This window comes from Seriola aureovittata, chromosome 1, assembly GCF_021018895.1.
Source record: "Seriola aureovittata isolate HTS-2021-v1 ecotype China chromosome 1, ASM2101889v1, whole genome shotgun sequence".
Taxonomy (NCBI): domain Eukaryota; kingdom Metazoa; phylum Chordata; class Actinopteri; order Carangiformes; family Carangidae; genus Seriola; species Seriola aureovittata.
In genome coordinates, this window is record NC_079364.1 from 5,746,845 (window position 1) to 5,770,232 (window position 23,388).

Here is a 23,388-nt window from a genome sequence, read left to right on the forward strand (position 1 = left end):
AGATGAAGCACTTAGGAACTGGTGGAAAATTATTAGGATGAGAAGTGAGGCCAACATTGTTTCACGTTTTTAAAAAATCAGCGTAATTCTTATTTCTCTGAGCCTCCCATTAGGAAAAACTGAATACCCCAAATATCTCAAAGTAAGAAAACAATTGAAATTATTGAATTCATTGAAGAGGACCCACCCCCACTCTCCCAAACAGTTTTGATGACCGCCTTTCAGCTAAAATAAAAAATACATAACCCTCCACTTTTTCTGCATTCTAATAATTTTCACACAATCTCTTAGAAATCATGAATATATTAATGAGAGGGTCAGTGTTTCGGTGAAAACATTAAGAGCTAGTGAGTGTCATTAACTGACCTGAACCAGTTAGTGAGGGTCATCATCACGTACAGCGAGGCCAAGAAGAAGACGAAGTGGAAGAAGAAGTAGCTGTAAGCGACTCTCTGGGTCTCGTTGTGAATGACCTTCTGACAGCCTTTGCTCTCATCGTCGATCACAAACTCCTCTTCAGCTGAAACAGACAGTTCGTAGTGAGAGTTTCTGTCACTGCAGCTTGAGCCTGCAGCGACTCCCACAGTGAAGACTGTAAATCCATTTCAGCAAGAGACTGTTAGTGAACTGGAGGAACAGCTGCTTCATTAATGCCACGAAGCAACAGGCTCATTAAAGTGGAGATGGTTGAATTTAGTTATATTTGAAATGGTTAAGTTTAGCTTAATGAAAATTATTTAAATGGTAAAACGCTGCTGCGCAAAATTTAATTTTGTTTGTTCACTTTCCGACTAAAAACACAATATTTAGATTTACTGTCCATCTATTATTTAATATTAGTACAAGTACACACTTGTTGAGGCTGCTCTGTAAGTACATTTTTTGCCTCCAATCTACAAATAACAAAGCTGCAGTTCCTCTAATGGCCACTAGGTGCTTGCCCAGAAAATTTCTTTGATAAAAAGTAAAAACCTTTTCCCAAAGGATGTTATGGTTGCAGCATCTACTGTTGACTTTTGTCATTTGTCTTAATAAAAACAATAAAGATCATACTACTAATACTTTCATTAAAGGTACCCTGTGATGTTTTCTTGTAAACAAATATTCAGTGTTCATACCAAAACACAGTGTGTATCCTTGACTGAACAACTGTGTTGAATGCATTTCATAAAACATGTGCAAAGCTGATTTTTTTAATATTCAAAATTGTGCATTTTCATGCATGTTTACTCGCTCATAGTCCACTTCGATTATTTTGTGTTTGCCTTAAATTATAATTTCTGGACCTAATTACTGGAAACAGTGACCTAGTAAATTTGTAGATGACAGCAATGGAAATAAAAGTTGGAAACCGGAAACTTTATTGATATAAAAACACAATACAAAGTTCTCTTAATATGACAATAATGAAATGTAAACTGTTCAAACCTTCCTCTTCCTCGGGGCAGCAGAAGCAGCAAGTTGCTTTCTGGAACTCATAGCGGTAAACTTTGATCATCCAAAATGGACCGAACACCTCTGCCAGGTAGGAGGCTTCATTACTGCAGGCAAATTAGATTTGAACACATTTGTCCTGGTCAGACATTCAGGGGTCAGTATTATACACAGCTCATGTTTTATATGGTATTTGTTTGCACATTACTCACCATGCAAAGAGCACACAGCAGTACATGATGGCCGCTCCAATGATGGCGACAGCATTGCCTTCATTCTGGATGCCATCATGTCCCACACTGGGGTAACAGACGGTCATGTTCATGCCCTGGTACACCACTGACACAGAGAAGAACACAGCACGATAGGTTCAGTGATACAAGGAAACTGTGTCCTGTGGTTTTCTATCAGTTTGTCAAAATCTCTTTCTGCATTAAATGATTAGAGGCGGTTTTAATCAGCACTGAGACAAAACAAATAGATACACAGTCCATATTACTGTGTACCAGAAACTGCATCACAGTTTTTACTCATGAGAAACATATAAACTGTCAATTTTGGTGTAAGTAAGTTCATAACAACTAGTAAATCCAGCACTTCCTGTGTCAGCACCACAGAGAAAAGATGCCACATACAATTCAAGTTGTTGTGTCACTTTCTTAATTTGCAAATTTGCTCTTTCTTCTTCGTTTCTTAGGAAATGCCTTTCTTTCTTGTAAAAGAGGCTTCGGCTGCACTTTCCCTTCTGGGACTCTCCTATAGGCTCACCCTCTGGACACTCTGGGGCAAAACAGAGCACTCACAAATATGTACTGTATGCTCACACATGCACATGCATGTGCACAAGCTCGAACTTCCAAACACACAGACACACGCACACAGACACACACACACTCGAATACACACAGAAATCCAGCCCAACCTCCAGAGGGTTGTTTCGGCTGGCTGTGAATTCCTGAGAAAAGTTTTGTGTTTGTGTGTTGTGAGGGAGAGAAGAACCTGAGCTCAGTGAAAACAATGGCTAATTACAGGGCTCAGACTATATCACACACACACACACACACACACACACACACACACACACACACACACACACACAGACACACACACACACACACACACACACATACACACAAACACACACACAAACAAACACTACAGGTCAAGAGTCATGAGGGGAGAAAGAACATGGCCTGCTCTTTGAGTTGTGTCTTTTCAGTTGCACTTTAGACTAATTCCTCCCTTCCTAAGGTGTGTGTGTGTGTGTGTGTGTGTGTGTGTGTGTGTGTGTTGTGTGTGTGTGTGTGTGTGTCATTCATAGTGAGGTCATAGAACAGACTAAGCCTTCCGGGGACAGACTAGCCAAACAAAGACTGAAGAAGACAGTAACGAGGATGGATCTCTTTGTCTAATGTGCACACACAAGTAGACACACACACACTCACACAAACACAACTTTACACACTCCACTGCTTTATAATATTTAATTTCCACCTCCTGTTGCTTATTTATGTGTGTGTGTTTGTGCATATGTGTGTGTGTGTGTTTCGGTTCAGAGTGTACGTTGAAATGTTGTTTTTATAGCAGACTCACAGTGCATATTTTCCCAGCAAGTTGCTACAATGTCCTGCGCTGCCCCAGGACTTTCACATACACCTACTGTACACACTCATACTGTATACACACACACGCACACACACACACACACACACACACACACACACACACACACACACACACACACACACACGCACGCACACACACACACACACCTATGCCTCTGTGAATACCAGCATGTTGAATACAAAGGAAATCGTGAGACGTAACTGAGTTAAATACCTTGAAAAAAAATGGTCATTATTAATCTACCACCACAAAATCTATGTTTGGAGTAGCAGTTAGCCACCTCCCCACAAACCTCTCTGCTCTGAGAAGTCTGCTACCTCACAGAAGACGGGCATCCTTAGTGGGCATTCATCCCAAAAATAGCCGTGTGTTAAAAAAGCACAGGAGGCTGCGCTGGTGGAGGTGGACACGGTCGTCCAGCACAGCATCTTGTTGGATGACGCTGCGTTGTGGCAAAATTTGAGTTTTATTTAAAGTGTTGATCCATAAGAAGATATATTTGTGGTTTTAAGAACCAAAAATCATCTCAATGTAGTTTCACTTACTCAATGTAGTAATTTGCCGCTATGCTGGATCATCAATATGCAAAATAACAAGCTAGTTTGATCTTGGCCACAAAAACAAATTCCCTCATCAGCCTGTGCTGTGGCTGTATTATGTTCTTGTATCCTCTGAAACTAAACAGAGACCTGTTTAGTCTGTTCTCTGCTGAATTTCTCCCTGTACACTTGTTGAATATTGATGCTAAATCACGGCTATGGAGAGTAGCCCTCCCTCGAGTAGAAACACCAGATGAGTCAGTTACTTTTCCATCTCTGAAAGAAAATGTCTGGCATCATAGCAGCTGGAAATGTCTGTTCATCTGCACAATGTTTGACCAGGAATGGAAGTATAGAGCGATGTGGGGCATCTTAAATGGTTACACTTGACAGATAATACACTACACTCAAACAGTATTTCCTGGCAGATCTGAACAATACATTGCACTTTATCTGTTCACCGGATGAGCTGTGTGAGAACATATGTAGTGACGCTGCCTGGCTGTGTTCCTCTGTTATTATGTTGTCAATGGATCCATGAGGAATGTGAAACAAATATCCTTCAGTCTGGCCTCACCACAGGCCACCAGCCCAGCAGGCAGCATGTCAGAGCACATCTCATCCCAGATTATCTGTGTGTGTGGGGGTGTGTGGATGTGTGTGTGTGTGTGTGTGTGTGTGTGTGTGTGTGTGTGTGTGTGTGTGTGTGTGTGTGTGTGTGTATACATGTATATTATTTGCGTGTGTTCCATTTAGATGCAAACCCCAGATAAGACATGGGCCTCTAAAAAGCCATTGCACTAATGTCTCAGTCATGTGGAGGCTCTTTGTCTTACCTGGAGCCAACAGGTGAGTCATTATGAGAAGAGTAAAGGCAAATTATGGAGGATTTTACCGTAAGAGTATGAGTGAGTGGGTGTGTGTGTGTGGAGGGGGGGCTCTTCAGTATTAAGTCTATGTTGTACAGGATGATGAGGTTCAACCAAACAATTTTGATACATTCCACAATAAGAGGATTTCATCCAGTGATGAAAATAAAGGCTAAGATCAGATTTTTTCAAGTCTAATATAGTATCCTCATGTCCATATGAACAAACTGAAAGTCATTTGTAATCATTCCTCCAATATGTAAGTGTTGTCTATAAGAAAGTTTTTAAAAAAATAATTTAATTTTTACTATTAAATTATAGGCTAGTGAAATCAGTTTTTCGTGTTAATATATCTCAGCTGCAGCTTGGCAGGGAAACACTGTCTGCAGAAATATGAAAAAAAAAAATATATAAGTAAATTAGATTAAATTAAATCTACATTAAATGTTTTGGCCACTTGGGGGCAATGTTGACCTATCATCACTAATAAATTGTCTTGGTGAACTTGTTAGCATAAAGTTGATTATTTAGACAGAAACTGGGCAACACACGTGGTCATGGTCTCCATCAGCTGAACAGAAAAACATTTGTCCCTTTAGCTGCCAAGTGCTCCACTATGCTCACCAGCTAGTCGCTGACTGTGTCTGTCTGTTGCGTGGTGCTGAGCAGGTGTGCAGCGGGTTTTTAAGAGTTGCTGAAAGAAACTGGACATGACGCAATTAAAGTTGTGGGTTGTAAACCAAAACAACTAGGCTGAGAGATGCTAAAATGGTCTGTAAGGCTGAGGGGAAGAGCGGATTTGGGTTATAATTCCCTGTGTGTTTGTCCTTATGAGCGACCATTTTCACATAGTCAAGACTCATTGTTCATTAAAGGTTATTGATTACTGCACCTTTAAAGAAAAACTCACAGTGTCCATTTCCATTCTATTCAAAAATGTGTCATTATCAACAACATTTCAGCACAAAAAGGATTGGGAGCTTCTTCCTTTCACGTCCTGTACCATATGTTTCATTTTTTAATCAAAATATCGAGTATAACCTCCTCAAAAGTGTTTGTATTCATGTTGAAGGTTTTGGTGTCAGTGTGAACGTAGGACAGAGACACACTGCTCAGTGTCTCTATGGAGCCTCTGCTCTGTCTGGTTAGTGAGCATTACCTTTCTCTGGTGGGCGGCTGGACAGAGCGGAGAAGGTGAGGTACATGACGTAACAGCTGATGATGGAGGCCTGGAGGAGCCCCGACCGAGGCTGCTCTGCAGAGACAGAGAGAGTCAGGGTCAGTTCACACTCACACATGCACACACATTTCAAGCAGGCAGTGGGAGAATATATTCAGATCCCTTACTTAGTCAAAAATAGAAATACTCTACATTACTATGATTAATTTAAGTAAAAGTAAACAAGTATTACAAGTTATACATACATAGTGCACATGTTGAAAGTACTGAAATGAAAAAGCAGAGTTTTTCTTTTCAGAGAGTTAACTTATTGATTCATTTTTATTTATGTGTTATTAGAGCCTTATATTTGGTTTCACCTTTTCAAAATAAAATTCAGGAATTTATCAGCGTATATTTAGTTGTTTTGTCAGTCTAAACTCATGGTACACACTTTAAACAATCTGTTGTGAACAGTTAAAAAGTATGAACTAGTGTTAAAGCCATTTTTTGTATTTAGGGACATGTCCCTACGGTTATTTCGGAAGGATAGAATTGTCCCTACCAATATTTGAGTGAACTCCTTCACACTATGTTTGGAAGGAAGTCATAGGAGATCATTCCAATGTGCCCTCCAAGAGGCTACACCTCCAAGACAACCGATTTAGGCATGCTACCATTTGATTGACTGAAAGGACGTGGACTATCTGAAGGTTCACTATGACATTTTTATGCCTTACTATACAATGATGTTTTTTGACGTTTATGCCTTACTATAATATGGCATTTTTTGACATTTTTATGTCTTACTATACGATGACATTGTTTGACATTTTTATGCCTTACTATAATATGTTTTTTGACACTTTCATGCCTTACTATACTATGTTTTTTGACACTTTCATGCCTTACTATACTATGATGTTTTTTGACATTTTTATGCCTTACTATACTATGTTTTTTGACACTTTCATGCCTTACTATACTATGGCATTTTTTGACATCTTTATGCCTTACTATACTATGGCCTTTTTTGACATCTTTATGCCTTACTATACTATGACGTTTTTTGTCATTTTGATGCCTTACTATTCTATGATGTTTTTGACATTTTTATGTCTTACTATACTACGACGTTTTCATGCATTACTATACTATGATGTTTTCATGACTTTTTATGCCTTACTATACTATTGCATTTTTATGACATTTTTACACCTTACTATACTATGACATTTTCATGCCTTACTATACTATGGCATTTTTTTACATTTTTATGCCTTACTATACTGTGACGTTTTCATGCCTTACTATACTATGATGTTTTTGACATTTTTACACCTTACTATACTATGATGTTTTTTTGACATTTTTACGTCTTACAATACTATGACGTTTTCATGCCTTACTATACTATGGCATTTTTTGACATTTTTACACCTTACTATACTATGATGTTTTTTTGACATTTTTACGTCTTACTATACTATGACGTTTTCATGCCTTACTATACTATGGCATTTTTTTACATTTTTATGCCTTGCTATACTGTGACGTTTTCATGCTTTACTATACTATGATGTTTTTTTGACATTTTTACGTCTTACTATACTATGACGTTTTTTGACATTTTTACGCCTTATTATACTGTGACGTTTTTATTTCTTACTATACTATGGCATGTTTTGACATTTTTATGCCTTACTATACTGTGACGTTTTCATGCCTTACTATACTATGGAATTTTTTGACATTTTTATGCCTTACTATACTATGATATTTTTTGACATTTTTATGCTTTACTATACTATGGCATTTTTTAAAATTTTTATGCCTTACTATACTGTAACATTTTTATGCCTTACTATACTATGGCATTTTTTGACATTTTTACACCTTATTATACTGTGACGTTTTCATGCCTTACTATACTATGGCATTTTTTTACATTTTTATGCCTTACTATACTGTTACATTTTCATGCCTTACTATACTATGGAATTTTTTGACATTTTTATGCCTTACTATACTATGATGTTTTTTGACATTTTTACGTCTTACTATACTATGACGTTTTCATGCCTTACTATACTATGGCATTTTTTGACATTTTTACACCTTACTATACTATGATGTTTTTTTGACATTTTTACGTCTTACTATACTATGACGTTTTCATGCCTTACTATACTATGGCATTTTTTTACATTTTTATGCCTTACTATACTGTGACGTTTTCATGCTTTACTATACTATGATGTTTTTTTGACATTTTTACGTCTTACTATACTATGACGTTTTTTGACATTTTTACGCCTTATTATACTGTGACGTTTTTATTTCTTACTATACTATGGCCTTTTTTGACATTTTTATGCCTTACTATACTGTGACGTTTTCATGCCTTACTATACTATGGAATTTTTTGACATTTTTATGCCTTACTATACTATGATATTTTTTGACGTTTTCATGCCTTACTATACTATGGCATTTTTTGACATTTTTACACCTTACTATACTATGATGTTTTTTTGACATTTTTACGTCTTACTATACTATGACGTTTTCATGCCTTACTATACTATGGCATTTTTTTTACATTTTTATGCCTTGCTATACTGTGACGTTTTCATGCTTTACTATACTATGATGTTTTTTTGACATTTTTACGTCTTACTATACTATGACGTTTTTTGACATTTTTTCGCCTTATTATACTGTGACGTTTTTATTTCTTACTATACTATGGCATGTTTTGACATTTTTATGCCTTACTATACTATGGCACTTTTTGAAATTTTTATGCCTTACTATACTATGACGTTTTTTTACATTTTTATGCCTTACTATACTATGATATTTTTTGACATTTTTATGCTTTACTATACTATGGCATTTTTTAAAATTTTTATGCCTTACTATACTATGGCACTTTTTGACATTTTTATGCCTTACTATACTATGACGTTTTCATGCCTTACTATACTATGGCATTTTTTGACATTTTTACACCTTACTATACTATTGCATTTTTTGACATTTTTACACCTTACTATACTATGACGTTTTCATGCCTTACTATGCTATGGCATTTTTTTACATTTTTACGTCTTACTATACTATGACGTTTTCATGCTTACTATACTATGATGTTTTTGACATTTTTATGCCTTACTATACTATGGCATTTTTTGACATTTTTACACCTTACTATACTATGATGTTTTTTGACATTTTTATGCCTTACTATACTATGATGTTTTTTGACATTTTTATGCCTTACTATACTATGGCATTTTTTGACATTTTTATGCCTTACTATACTATGATGTTTTTTGACATTTTTATGCCTTACTATACTATGGCATTTTTTGACATTTTTATGTCTTCCTATACGATGACATTGTTTGACATTTTTATGCCTTACTATACTATGATGTTTTTTTGACATTTTTACGTCTTACTATACTATGACGTTTTTTTACATTTTTATGCCTTACTATACTGTGACGTTTTCATGCCTTACTATACTATGGAATTTTTTGACATTTTTATGCCTTACTATACTATGATATTTTTTGACATTTTTATGCTTTACTATACTATGGCATTTTTTAAAATTTTTATGCCTTACTATACTATGGCACTTTTTGACATTTTTATGCCTTACTATACTATGGCATGTTTTGACATTTTTATGCCTTACTATGCTATGGAATTTTTTGACATTTTTATGCCTTACTATACTATTGCATTTTTTGACATTTTTATGCCTTACTATACTGTGACGTTTTCATGCCTTACTATACTATGCATTTTTTGACATTTTTACACCTTACTATACTATGACGTTTTCATGCCTTACTATACTATGATGTTTTTTGACATTTTTATGCCTTACTATACTATGGCATTTTTTGACATTTTTACACCTTACTATACTATGATGTTTTTTGACATTTTTATGCCTTACTATACTATGATGTTTTTTGACATTTTTACGCCTTACTATACTATGGCATTTTTTGACATTTTTATGCCTTACTATACTATGATGTTTTTTGACATTTTTATGCCTTACTATAATATGGCATATTTTGACATTTTTATGTCTTACTATACTATGACGTTTTTTGACATTTTTATGCCTTACTATACTATGATGTTTTTTTTTTACATTTTTACGTCTTACTATACTATGACGTTTTTTTACATTTTTACGCCTTATTATACTGTGACGTTTTTGTCTTACTATACTATGGAATTTTTTGACATTTTTATGCCTTACTATACTATGATATTTTTTGACATTTTTATGCTTTACTATACTATGGCATTTTTTAAAATTTTTATGCCTTACTATACTGTAACATTTTTATGCCTTACTATACTATGGCATTTTTTGACATTTTTACACCTTATTATACTATGACGTTTTCATGCCTTACTATACTATGGCATTTTTTTACATTTTTATGCCTTACTATACTGTGACGTTTTCATGCCTTACTATACTATGATGTTTTTGACATTTTTACACCTTACTATACTATGATATTTTTTTGACATTTTTACGTCTTACTATACTATGACGTTTTCATGCCTTACTATACTATGGCATTTTTTGACATTTTTACACCTTACTATACTATGATGTTTTTTTGACATTTTTACGTCTTACTATACTATGACGTTTTCATGCCTTACTATACTATGGCATTTTTTTACATTTTTATGCCTTACTATACTGTGACGTTTTCATGCTTTACTATACTATGATGTTTTTTTGACATTTTTACGTCTTACTATACTATGACGTTTTCATGCCTTACTATACTATGGCATTTTTTTACATTTTTATGCCTTACTATACTGTGACGTTTTCATGCTTTACTATACTATTATGTTTTTTTGACATTTTTACGTCTTACTATACTATGACGTTTTTTGACATTTTTACGCCTTATACTGTGACGTTTTTATTTCTTACTATACTATGGCATGTTTTGACATTTTTATGCCTTACTATACTGTGTCATTTTTATGCCTTACTATACAATGATGTTTTTTGACGTTTATGCCTTACTATAATATGGCATTTTTTGACATTTTTATGTCTTACTATACGATGACATTGTTTGACATTTTTATGTCTTACTATACGATGACATTGTTTGAAATTTTTATGCCTTACTATAATATGTTTTTTGACACTTTCATGCCTTACTATACTATGTTTTTTGACACTTTGATGCCTTACTATTCTATGATGTTTTTGACATTTTTATGTCTTACTATACTACGACATTTTCATGCGTTACTATACTATGATGTTTTCATGACTTTTTGTGCCTTAATATACTATTTCATTTTTATGACTTTTATGCCTTACTATACCATGACATTTTCATGCCTTACTATACTATGATGTTTTTTGACATTTTTATGCTTTACTATACTATGGCATTTTTTTACATTTTTATGCCTTACTATACTGTGACGTTTTCATGCCTTACTATACTATGATGTTTTTGACATTTTTATGCCTTACTATACTATGGCATTTTTTGACATTTTTACACCTTACTATACTATGATGTTTTTTGACATTTTTATGCCTTACTATACTATGATGTTTTATGACTTTTATGCCTTACTATACCATGATGTTTTCATGCCTTACTATACTATGGCATTTTTTTACATTTTCATGCCTTACTATACTATGATGTTTTTGACATTTTTATGCCTTACTATACTGTGACATTTTCATGCCTTACTATACTATGATGTTTTTGACATTTTCATGCCTTACTATGTTATGATGTTTTTTTTTTACATTTTTACGTCTTACTATACTATGACGTTTTTTGACATTTTTACGCCTTATTATACTGTGACGTTTTTATGTCTTACTATACTATGGCATGTTTTGACATTTTTATGCCTTACTATACTATGGCACTTTTTGAAATTTTTATGCCTTACTTTACTGTTACGTTTTCATGCCTTACTATACTATGATGTTTTTTGACATTTTTATGCTTTACTATACTATGGCATGTTTTGACATTTTTATGCCTTACTATACTATGGCACTTTTTGACATTTTTATGCCTTACTATACTGTGACGTTTTCATGCCTTACTATGCTATGGAATTTTTTGACATTTTTATGCCTTACTATACTATTGCATTTTTTGACATTTTTACACCTTACTATACTATGACGTTTTCATGCCTTACTATGCTATGGCATTTTTTTACATTTTTATGCCTTACTATACTGTGACGTTTTCATGCCTTACTATACTATGATGTTTTTGACATTTTTATGCCTTACTATACTATGGCATTTTTTGACATTTTTACACCTTACTATACTATGATGTTTTTTGACATTTTTATGCCTTACTATACTATGATGTTTTTTGACATTTTTACGCCTTACTATACTATGGCATTTTTTGACATTTTTATGCCTTACTATACAATGATGTTTTTTGACGTTTATGCCTTACTATAATATGGCATATTTTGACATTTTTATGTCTTCCTATACGATGACATTGTTTGACATTTTTATGCCTCACTATACTATGATGTTTTTTTTTTACATTTTTACGTCTTACTATACTATGACGTTTTTTTACATTTTTATGCCTTATTATACTGTGACGTTTTTGTCTTACTATACTATGGCATGTTTTGACATTTTTATGCCTTACTATACTATGGCACTTTTTGAAATTTTTATGCCTTACTATACTGTTATGTTTTCATGCCTTACTATACTGTGGAATTTTTTGACATTTTTATGCCTTACTATACTATTGCATTTTTTGACATTTTTACACCTTACTATACTATGACGTATTCATGCCTAACTATACTATGGCATTTTTTTTACATTTCTATGCCTTACTATACTGTGACGTTTTCATGCCTTACTATACTATGATGTTTTTGACATTTTTATGCCTTACTATACTATGGCATTTTTTGACATTTTTACACCTTACTATACTATGATGTTTTTTGACATTTTTACGCCTTACTATACTATGACGTTTTCATGCCTTACTATACTATGGCATTTTTTGACATTTTTATGCCTTACTATACTATGGCATTTTTTAAAAATATTTTTACGCCTTACTATACTATGATGTTTTCATGCGTTACTATACTATGGCATGTTTTGATATTTTCATGCCTTACTATACTATGACATTTTCATGCCTTACTATACTATGGCATTTCTGTTACATTTTCATGTTTTACTATATTATGGCATTTTCTGAAATTTTTATGCCTTACTATACTGTGATGTTTTTTGATATTTTTACGCCTTACTACACTTTGACGTTTTCATGCCTTACTATACTATGGCATTTTTTTACATTTTCATGCCTTACTATACTATGATGGTTTTTGACATTTTTATGCTTTACTATACTATGGCATTTTTTAAAATTTTTATGCCTTACTATACTGTAACATTTTTATGCCTTACTATACTATGGCATTTTTTGACATTTTTACACCTTACTATACTATGACGTTTTCATGCCTTACTATACTATGGCATTTTTTTACATTTTCATGCCTTACTATACTATGATGGTTTTTGACATTTTTATGCTTTACTATACTATGGCATTTTTTAAAATTTTTATGCCTTACTATACTGTAACATTTTTATGCCTTACTATACTATGGCATTTTTTGACATTTTTACACCTTACTATACTATGACATTTTCATGCCTTACTATACTATGGCATTTTTTTACATTTTTATGCCTTACTATACTGTGACGTTTTCATGCATTACTATACTATGACGTTTTTTGACATTTTTACGCCTTATTATACTGTGACGTTTTTATGTCTTACTATACTATGGCATGTTTTGACATTTTTATGCCTTACTATACTATGGCACTTTTTGAAATTTTTATGCCTTACTATACTGTTACGTTTTCATGCCTTACTATACTATGGAATTTTTTGACATTTGTATGCCTTACTATACTATGATGTTTTTTGACATTTTTATGCCTTACTATACTATGATGTTTTTTGACATTTTTACGCCTTACTATACTATGACGTTTTCATGCCTTATGATACTATGGCATTTTTTGACATTTTCATGCCTTACTATACTATGACATTTTTTGACATTTTCATGCCTTACTATGATGTTTTTTGACATTTTTATGCTTTACTATACTATGGCATTTTTTTAAATTTTCATGCCTTACTATACTGTAACATTTTTATTCCTTACTATACCATGACGTTTTCATGACTTACAATACTATGTCGTTTTTATGACTTTTCATGCCTTCTATGCCATGCTATTTTATTACTTTTCATGCCTTTCTATACTATGATGTCTACATAGCTCACTGTAACGTATTGAAATGTAACTATACGGCGCCCTGTCGATGCAGAAGATAAATGGGGTAATGGTTAGAACTGTTGTCTCATGGTTAGAAGGTCGTTAGTTCGAAGCCCGGCTCTTGCTTCCTCACACAGTTAAAACAAATCTGCATCAGAATAAAAACAAATGTCATGCCTTACTAAACTTTGTCATATTCATGCCTTCCTATGATGTCTTTTTTATGACTTTTTATGCCTTACTATACTATGACGGTTTCATATCTTACTGTGATGTCTTTATATGTTACTATAAATATGACCTGTTCATGGAGAAGATGTGTGGAGCAATGGTTAGAACTGTTGCCTCATAGTCAGAAGGTTGATGGTTCAAATCCGGGTTCTTACCTCTTTACACAATTAAAACACATCTGCATCAGAATAAAAAGCCTTTCATTCCTTGTTGTATCATGTTGTTTTTATGACTTTTTATGCCTCACTAAACTATGATGTTTTTTGACATTTTTATGCTTTACTATACTATGGCATTTTTGGAAATTTTTATGCCTTACTATACTATGATGTTTTTTGACATTTTCATGCCTTACTATGATGTTTTTTGACATTTTATGCCTTACTATACTATAATGTTTTTTGACATTTTTACACCTTACTAAACTATGACGTTTTCATGCCTTACTATACTATGGAATTTTTTGACATTTTTATGCCTTGCTATACTATGGCATTTTTAAAAAACATTTTTACGCCTTACTATACTATGATGTTTTCATGCCTTACTATACTATGGCATTTTTTTATATTTTCATTCCTTACTATAATATGGCATTTTTTTTACATTTTCATGTCTTACTATACTATGATGTTTTCATGCCTTACTATACTATGATGTTTTTTGATAATTTTACGCCTTACTATACTGTGACATTTTCATGCCTTACTATACTATGGCATTTTTTGACATTTTCATCCCTTACTATACTATGATGTTTTTTGACATTTTTATGCTTTACTATACTATGGCATTTTTTGACATTTTTACACCTTACTATACTATGACGTTTTCATGCCTTACTATAATATGTCATTTTTTTTACATTTTCATGCCTTACTATACTATGATGTTTTCATGCCTTACTATACTATGATGTTTTTTGATAATTTTACGCCTTACTATACTGTGACATTTTCATGCCTTACTATACTATGGCATTTTTTGACATTTTCATCCCTTACTATACTATGATGTTTTTTGACATTTTTATGCTTTACTATACTATGGCATTTTTTGACATTTTTACACCTTACTATACTATGACGTTTTCATGCCTTACTATAATATGTCATTTTTTTACATTTTCATGCCTTACTATACTATGGCATTTTTTTACATTTTCATGCCTTACTATACTATTATGGTTTTTGACATTTTTATGCTTTACTATACTATGGCATTTTTTAAAATTTTTATGCCTTACTATACTGTAACATTTTTATGCCTTACTATACTATGGCATTTTTTGACATTTTTACACCTTACTATACTATGACGTTTTCATGCCTTACTATACTATGGCATTTTTTTACATTTTTATGCCTTACTATACTGTGACGTTTTCATGCATTACTATACTATGATGTTTTTTGACATTTTTATGCCTTACTATACTATGATGTTTTTTTTGACATTTTTTACGTCTTACTATACTATGACGTTTTTTGACATTTTTACGCCTTATTATACTGTGACGTTTTTATGTCTTACTATACTATGGCATGTTTTGACATTTTTATGCCTTACTATACTGTTACGTTTTCATGCCTTACTATACTATGGAATTTTTTGACATTTTTATGCCTTACTATACTATGATGTTTTTTGCCATTTTTATGCCTTACTATACTATGAGGTTTTTTGACATTTTTACGCCTTACTATACTATGACGTTTTCATGCCTTATGATACTATGGCATTTTTTGACGTTTTCATGCCTTACTATACTATGACATTTTTTGACATTTTCATGCCTTACTATGATGTTTTTTGACATTTTTATGCTTTACTATACTATGGCATTTTTGGAAATTTTTATGCCTTACTATACTATGATGTTTTTTGACATTTTCATGCCTTACTATGATGTTTTTTGACATTTTTATGCTTTACTATACTATGGCATTTTTTCTTTATTTTTATGCCTTACTATACTATGATGTTTTTTGACATTTTATGCCTTACTATACTATAATGTTTTTTGACATTTTTACACCTTACTAAACTATGACGTTTTCATGCCTTACTATACTATGGAATTTTTTGACATTTTCATGCCTTACTATGATGTTTTTTGACATTTTTATGCTTTACTATACTATGGCATTTTTTTTTTATTTTTATGCCTTACTATACTATGAGGTTTTTTGACATTTTTACGCCTTACTATACTATGACGTTTTCATGCCTTATGATACTATGGCATTTTTTGACGTTTTCATGCCTTACTATACTATGACATTTTTTGACATTTTTATGCTTTACTATACTATGGCATTTTTTTAAATTTTCATGCCTTACTATACTGTAACATTTTCATTCCTTACTATACCATGACGTTTTCATGACTTACAATACTATGTCGTTTTTATGACTTTTCATGCCTTCTATACCATGTCGTTTTTATTACTTTTTATGCCTTTCTATACTATGACGTCTACATAGCTCACTGTAACGTATTGAAATGTAACTATACGGCGCCCTGTCAATGCAGAAGATGAATTGGGTAATGGTTAGAACTGTTGTCTCATGGTTAGAAGGTCGTTGGTTCGAAGCCCGGCTCTTGCTTCCTCACACAGTTAAAACAAATCCGCATCAGAATAAAAACAAATGTCATGCCTTACTAAACTTTGTCATATTCATGCCTTCCTATGATGTCTTTTTTATGACTTTTTATGCCTTACTATACTATGACGGTTTCATATCTTACTGTGATGTCTTTATATGTTACTATAAATATGACCTGTTCATGGAGAAGATGTGTGGAGCAATGGTTAGAAGTGGTGCCTCATCGTCAGAAGGTTGATGGTTCAAATCCGGGTTCTTACCTCTTTACACAATTAAAACACATCTGCATCAGAATAAAAAGCCTTTCATGCCTTGTTGTATCATGTTGTTTTTATGACTTTTTATGCCTCACTAAACTATGATGTTTTTTGACATTTTTATGCTTTACTATACTATGGCATTTTTGGAAATTTTTATGCCTTACTATACTATGATGTTTTTTGACATTTTCATGCCTTACTATGATGTTTTTTGACATTTTTATGCTTTACTATACTATGGCATTTTTTTTTTATTTTTATGCCTTACTATACTATGATGTTTTTTGACATTTTATGCCTTACTATACTATAATGTTTTTTGACATTTTTACACCTTACTAAACTATGACGTTTTCATGCCTTACTATACTATGGAATTTTTTGACATTTTTATGCCTTGCTATACTATGGCATTTTTAAAAAATATTTTTACGCCTTACTATACTATGATGTTTTCATGCCTTACTATACTATGGCATTTTTTTATATTTTCATTCCTTACTATAATATGGCATTTTTTTTACATTTTCATGCCTTACTATACTATGATGTTTTCATGCCTTACTATACTATGATGTTTTTTGATATTTTTACGCCTTACTATACTATGATGTTTTCATGCCTTACTATACTATGGCATTTTTTTATATTTTCATTCCTTACTATAATATGGCATTTTTTTTACATTTTCATGCCTTACTATACTATGATGTTTTCATGCCTTACTATACTATGGCATTTTTTAAAATTTTTATGCCTTACTATACTGTAACATTTTTATGCCTTACTATACTATGGCATTTTTTGACATTTTTACACCTTACTATACTATGACGTTTTCATGCCTTACTATAATATGTCATTTTTTTACATTTTCATGCCTTACTATACTATGGCATTTTTTTACATTTTCATGCCTTACTATACTATTATGGTTTTTGACATTTTTATGCTTTACTATACTATGGCATTTTTTAAAATTTTTATGCCTTACTATACTGTAACATTTTTATGCCTTACTATACTATGGCATTTTTTGACATTTTTACACCTTACTATACTATGACGTTTTCATGCCTTACTATACTATGGCATTTTTTTACATTTTTATGCCTTACTATACTGTGACGTTTTCATGCATTACTATACTATGATGTTTTTGACATTTTTATGCCTTACTATACTATGATGTTTTTTTTTGACATTTTTACGTCTTACTATACTATGACGTTTTTTGACATTTTTACGCCTTATTATACTGTGACGTTTTTATGTCTTACTATACTATGGCATGTTTTGACATTTTTATGCCTTACTATACTGTTACGTTTTCATGCCTTACTATACTATGGAATTTTTTGACATTTTTATGCCTTACTATACTATGATGTTTTTTGCCATTTTTATGCCTTACTATACTATGAGGTTTTTTGACATTTTTACGCATTACTATACTATGACGTTTTCATGCCTTATGATACTATGGCATTTTTTGACGTTTTCATGCCTTACTATACTATGACATTTTTTGACATTTTCATGCCTTACTATGATGTTTTTTGACATTTTTATGCTTTACTATACTATGGCATTTTTTTAAAATTTTCATGCCTTACTATACTGTAACATTTTCATTCCTTACTATACCATGACGTTTTCATGACTTACAATACTATGTCGTTTTTATGACTTTTCATGCCTTCTATACCATGTCGTTTTTATTACTTTTTATGCCTTTCTATACTATGACGTCTACATAGCTCACTGTAACGTATTGAAATGTAACTATACGGCGCCCTGTCAATGCAGAAGATGAATGGGGTAATGGTTAGAACTGTTGTCTCATGGTTAGAAGGTCGTTGGTTCGAAGCTCGGCTCTTGCTTCCTCACACAGTTAAAACAAATCCGCATCAGAATAAAAACAAATGTCATGCCTTATTTAACTTTGTCATATTCATGCCTTCCTATGATGTCTTTTTTATGACTTTTTACACCTTACTAGACTATGGCATTTTTTAAAATTTTTATGCCTTACTTTACTGTGACATTTTTATGCCTTACTATACTGTGATGTTTTTTTGACATTTTTATGCTTTACTATACTATGGCATTTTTTGAAATTTTTATGCCTTACTTTACTGTGACATTTTTATGCCTTACTATACTATGATGTTTTTTGACATTTTTACGCCTTACTATACTGTGACGTTTTCATGCCTTACTATACTATGGCATTTTTTGACATTTTTATGCCTTACTATCCTATGGCATTTTTTGACATTTTAAGCCTTATTATACTGTGACGTTTTTATGTCTTACTATACTATGGCATGTTTTGACGTTTTCATGCCTTATTATACTATGGCATTTTTTGACATTTTTATGCCTTACTATACTATGATGTTTTTTGACATTTTTACACTTGCTTCCTCACACAGTTAAAACAAATCTACATCAGAATAAAAACAAACGTCATGCCTTACTAAACTTTGTTATATTCATGCCCTACTATAATATCCTTTTTATGCCTTTTTATGACAGTTTCATATCTTACTGTGATGTCTTTATGTGTTAATATAAATATGACCTGTTCAGGGAGAAGATTTGTGGAGCAATGGTTAGAAGTGTTGCCTCATAGTCAGAAGGTTGATGGTTCAAAACCAGGTTCTTGCCTCCTTACACAATTAAAACACATCTGCATCAGAATAAAAGCCTTTCATGCCTCATTATATTATGTCGTTTTTATGACTTTTTATGCCTTGCTAAACTATGATGTTTTTTGACATTTTTATGCTTTACTATACTATGACGTTTTTTGACATTTTCATGCCTTACTATACTATGACGTCTTCATAGCTAACCGTAACATATTTAAATGTAACTATACTGTAACCCCTGCCAATGAAGAAGATCCATGGAGCAATGGTTAGAATTGTCGCCTCATAGTTAGAATGTCGTTGGTTCAAAGCCAGGCTATTGCCTCCTCACACTGTTAAAACATATCTGCATCAAAATAGAAAGCAAGTTTAATGCCTTGCAATTCTAGAACTTTTCATTTGTACTATACTATGTTGTTTTTATTACATTTTATGCTTTACTATACTATTTCATTTAATTACTTTTTATGCCTCACAATACTATGACGTCTTCATATCTTACTGTAATGTCTTTGAGAGTTAATATACTGTGTGCTTTCAATGGAGAAGATCTGTGGTGTAATGGTTAGAACTGTTGCCTCATAGGCAGAAGGTCGTCGGTTCAAAGCCAGGCTCTTTCCTACTTACACACAGTTAATACACGTTCACATCAGACTAAAATACCTAGCAATTCTAAAACCTTACTAAACCAAGTCATCTTTATGCCAAACTACACTATGACGTTTTTGTATCTAACTGTGATGTCTTTATGTGTTACTATAAATATGACCTGTCCATGGAGAAGATGTGTGGAGCAATGGTTAGAACTGTTGCCTCATAGTCAGAAGGTTGATGGTTCAAAACCCGGCTCTTGCCTCCTTACACAATTAAAACACATCCGTATCAGAATTAAAAAAAATATATAATGCCTTGCAATTCTAGAGCTTCTCATACCTTACTATACTATTTCATTTAATGACTTTTCATGCCTTACTATACTATGAGGTCTTCATGACTTTTTATGCCTTGCTATACTATGACGTCTTCATATCTTACTGTAACGTCTTTACTTGTGACTATACTGTGACTTGTCAATTGAGAAGATCCGTGGAGCAATGGTTAGAAGTGTTGCCTCAGAGTCAAAAGGTCGTCGGGTCAAAGTCAGGCTCTTACCTCCTCACACAGTTAAAACACATCCGCATCAGAATAAAAAGTAATTCTAAAGCCTTTCATGCCTTATTATATTATGTCGTTTTTATGACTTTTTATGCCTTGCTAAACTATGTCATTTTCATGACTTTTTGTGCCTTTCTATACTATTTCCTTTTCATGATTTTTCATGCCTTACTATACTACGACGTTTTCATGCTTTATTATACTATGATGTTTTTATAACTTTTTTGCCTTACTATACTACGTTGTTTTTATGACTTACTATACTATGTCATTTTTATAACTTTTTTTGCTTTACTATACTATGAAGTTTTCATGCCTTACCATACTATGACGTTTTCTTGCATTACTATACATGTCGTTTTTATGACTCTTTTTGCCTTACTATAATATGATGGTTTTATGGCTTTTTATGCCTTACTATACTATGATGTTTTCATGTCTTACTATACTATGTCATATTTATTACTTTTTTGCCTCACTATACTATGTCTTTTTTATTACTTTTTTTGCTTTACTATACTATGATGTTTTCATGCATTACTATACTATGATGTTTTTATGACTTTTTTTGCCTTACGATACTATGATGTTTTTATGACTTTTTTTGCATTACTATACTACGTTGTTTTAATGACTTTTTTTGCTTTACTATACTATGATGTTTTCATGCCTTACTATACTATGTTGTTTTTATGACTTTTTATGCCTTACTATAATATGATGTTTTAATGCATTATTATACTATGTTATTTTTATGACTTTTTATGCCTTACTATACTATGACGTTTTCATGCCTTACTATACTATGTTATTTTTATGAATTTTTATGCCTTACTATACTATGAAGTTTTCATGCCTTACTATAATAGGTTTTTTTATGACTTTTCATGCCTTACTATAATATAATGTTTTTATGACTTTTTTTGCCTTACTATACTATGTCGTTTTTATGACTTTTTATGCTTTACTATTATATGATGTTTTCATGCCTTACTATACTATGATGTTTTTATGACTTTTTTTGCCTTACGATACTATGTCGTTTTTATGACGTTTTTATGCCTTACTATACTATGTTGTTTTTATGACTCTTTTTGCCTTACTACTCTATGTCGTTTTTATGACTTTTTATGCCTTACTATACTATGATGTTTTCATGCCTTACTATACTATGTCGTTTTTATGACTTTTTATGCCTTACTATACTATGATGTTTTCATGCCTTACTATACTATGTTGTTTTTATGACTTTTTATGCCTTACTATAATATGATGTTTTATGACTTTTTATGCCTTACTATACTATGTCGTTTTTATGACTTTTTATGCCTTACTATACTATGAAGTTTTCATGCCTTACTGTACTATGTTGTTTTTATGAATTTTTATGCCTTACTATATTATGATGTTTCAATGACTTACTATATGTTGTTTTTATGACTTTCATGCCTTACTATAATATAATGTTTTTAGGACTTTTTTTACCTTACTGTGTACTATGTTTTTATTGTGACTTTTCATGCCTTACTATAATATGACGTTTTCTTGCCTTACTATACTATGTCGTTTTTATGACGTTTTCATGCCTTATTATACTATGATGTTTTTATAACTTTTTTGCCTTACTATACTACGTTGTTTTTATGACTTTTTTTGCCTTTCTATAATATGACGATTTTATTACTTTTTTTACCTTAATATACTATGACGTTTTCATGCCTTACTATACTATCACGTTTTCTTGCATTACTATACTATGATGGTTTTATGACTTTTTATGCCTTACTATACTATGATGTTTTCATGTCTTACTATACTATGTCATTTTTATAACTTTTTTTGCTTTACTATACTATGATGTTTTCATGCATTATTATACAGTTATTTTTATGACTTTTTATGCCTTATTATAATATGATGGTTTAATGCCTTACTATATGTTGTTTTTATGACTTTTCATGCCTTACTATAATATGTCGTTTTTATGACTTTTTTTGCCTTACGATACTATGTCGTTTTTATGAATTTTTTATGCCTTACTATACTATGTTGTTTTTATGACTCTTTTTGCCTTACTATACTATGTCGTTTTTATGACTTTTTATGCCTTACTATACTATGATGTTTTCATGCCTTACTATACTATGTTGTTTTTATGACTTTTTATGCCTTACTATAATATGATGTTTTATGACTTTTTATGCCTTACTATAATATGATGTTTTAATGCCTTACTATATGTTGTTTTTATGACTTTTCATGCCTTACTATAATATAATGTTTTTATGACTTTTTTTGCCTTACGATACTATGTCGTTTTTATGACTTTTTATGCCTTACTGTACTATGATGTTTTTATGACTCTTTTTGCCTTACTATACTATGTCGTTTTTATGACTTTTTATGCCTTACTATACTATGATGTTTTCATGCCTT

The 23,388-nt window shown here is 32.0% G+C and overlaps 1 protein-coding gene across 1 annotated transcript in view; it reads right to left on the minus strand.

Annotated features, from left to right (window-relative positions):
• Positions 1-23,388, minus strand: part of serinc4 (serine incorporator 4) — a 40,656-nt gene that overhangs the window by 2,452 nt on the left and 14,816 nt on the right. The window contains exons 7-10 of the mRNA XM_056372411.1: positions 5,628-5,723; positions 1,647-1,773; positions 1,429-1,541; positions 367-520 (exon numbers count right to left, since the gene is read on the minus strand). Of these exons, the coding sequence (XP_056228386.1) occupies positions 367-520; positions 1,429-1,541; positions 1,647-1,773; positions 5,628-5,723 (490 nt within the window). The remainder of the gene's footprint in view (positions 1-366; positions 521-1,428; positions 1,542-1,646; positions 1,774-5,627; positions 5,724-23,388) is intronic.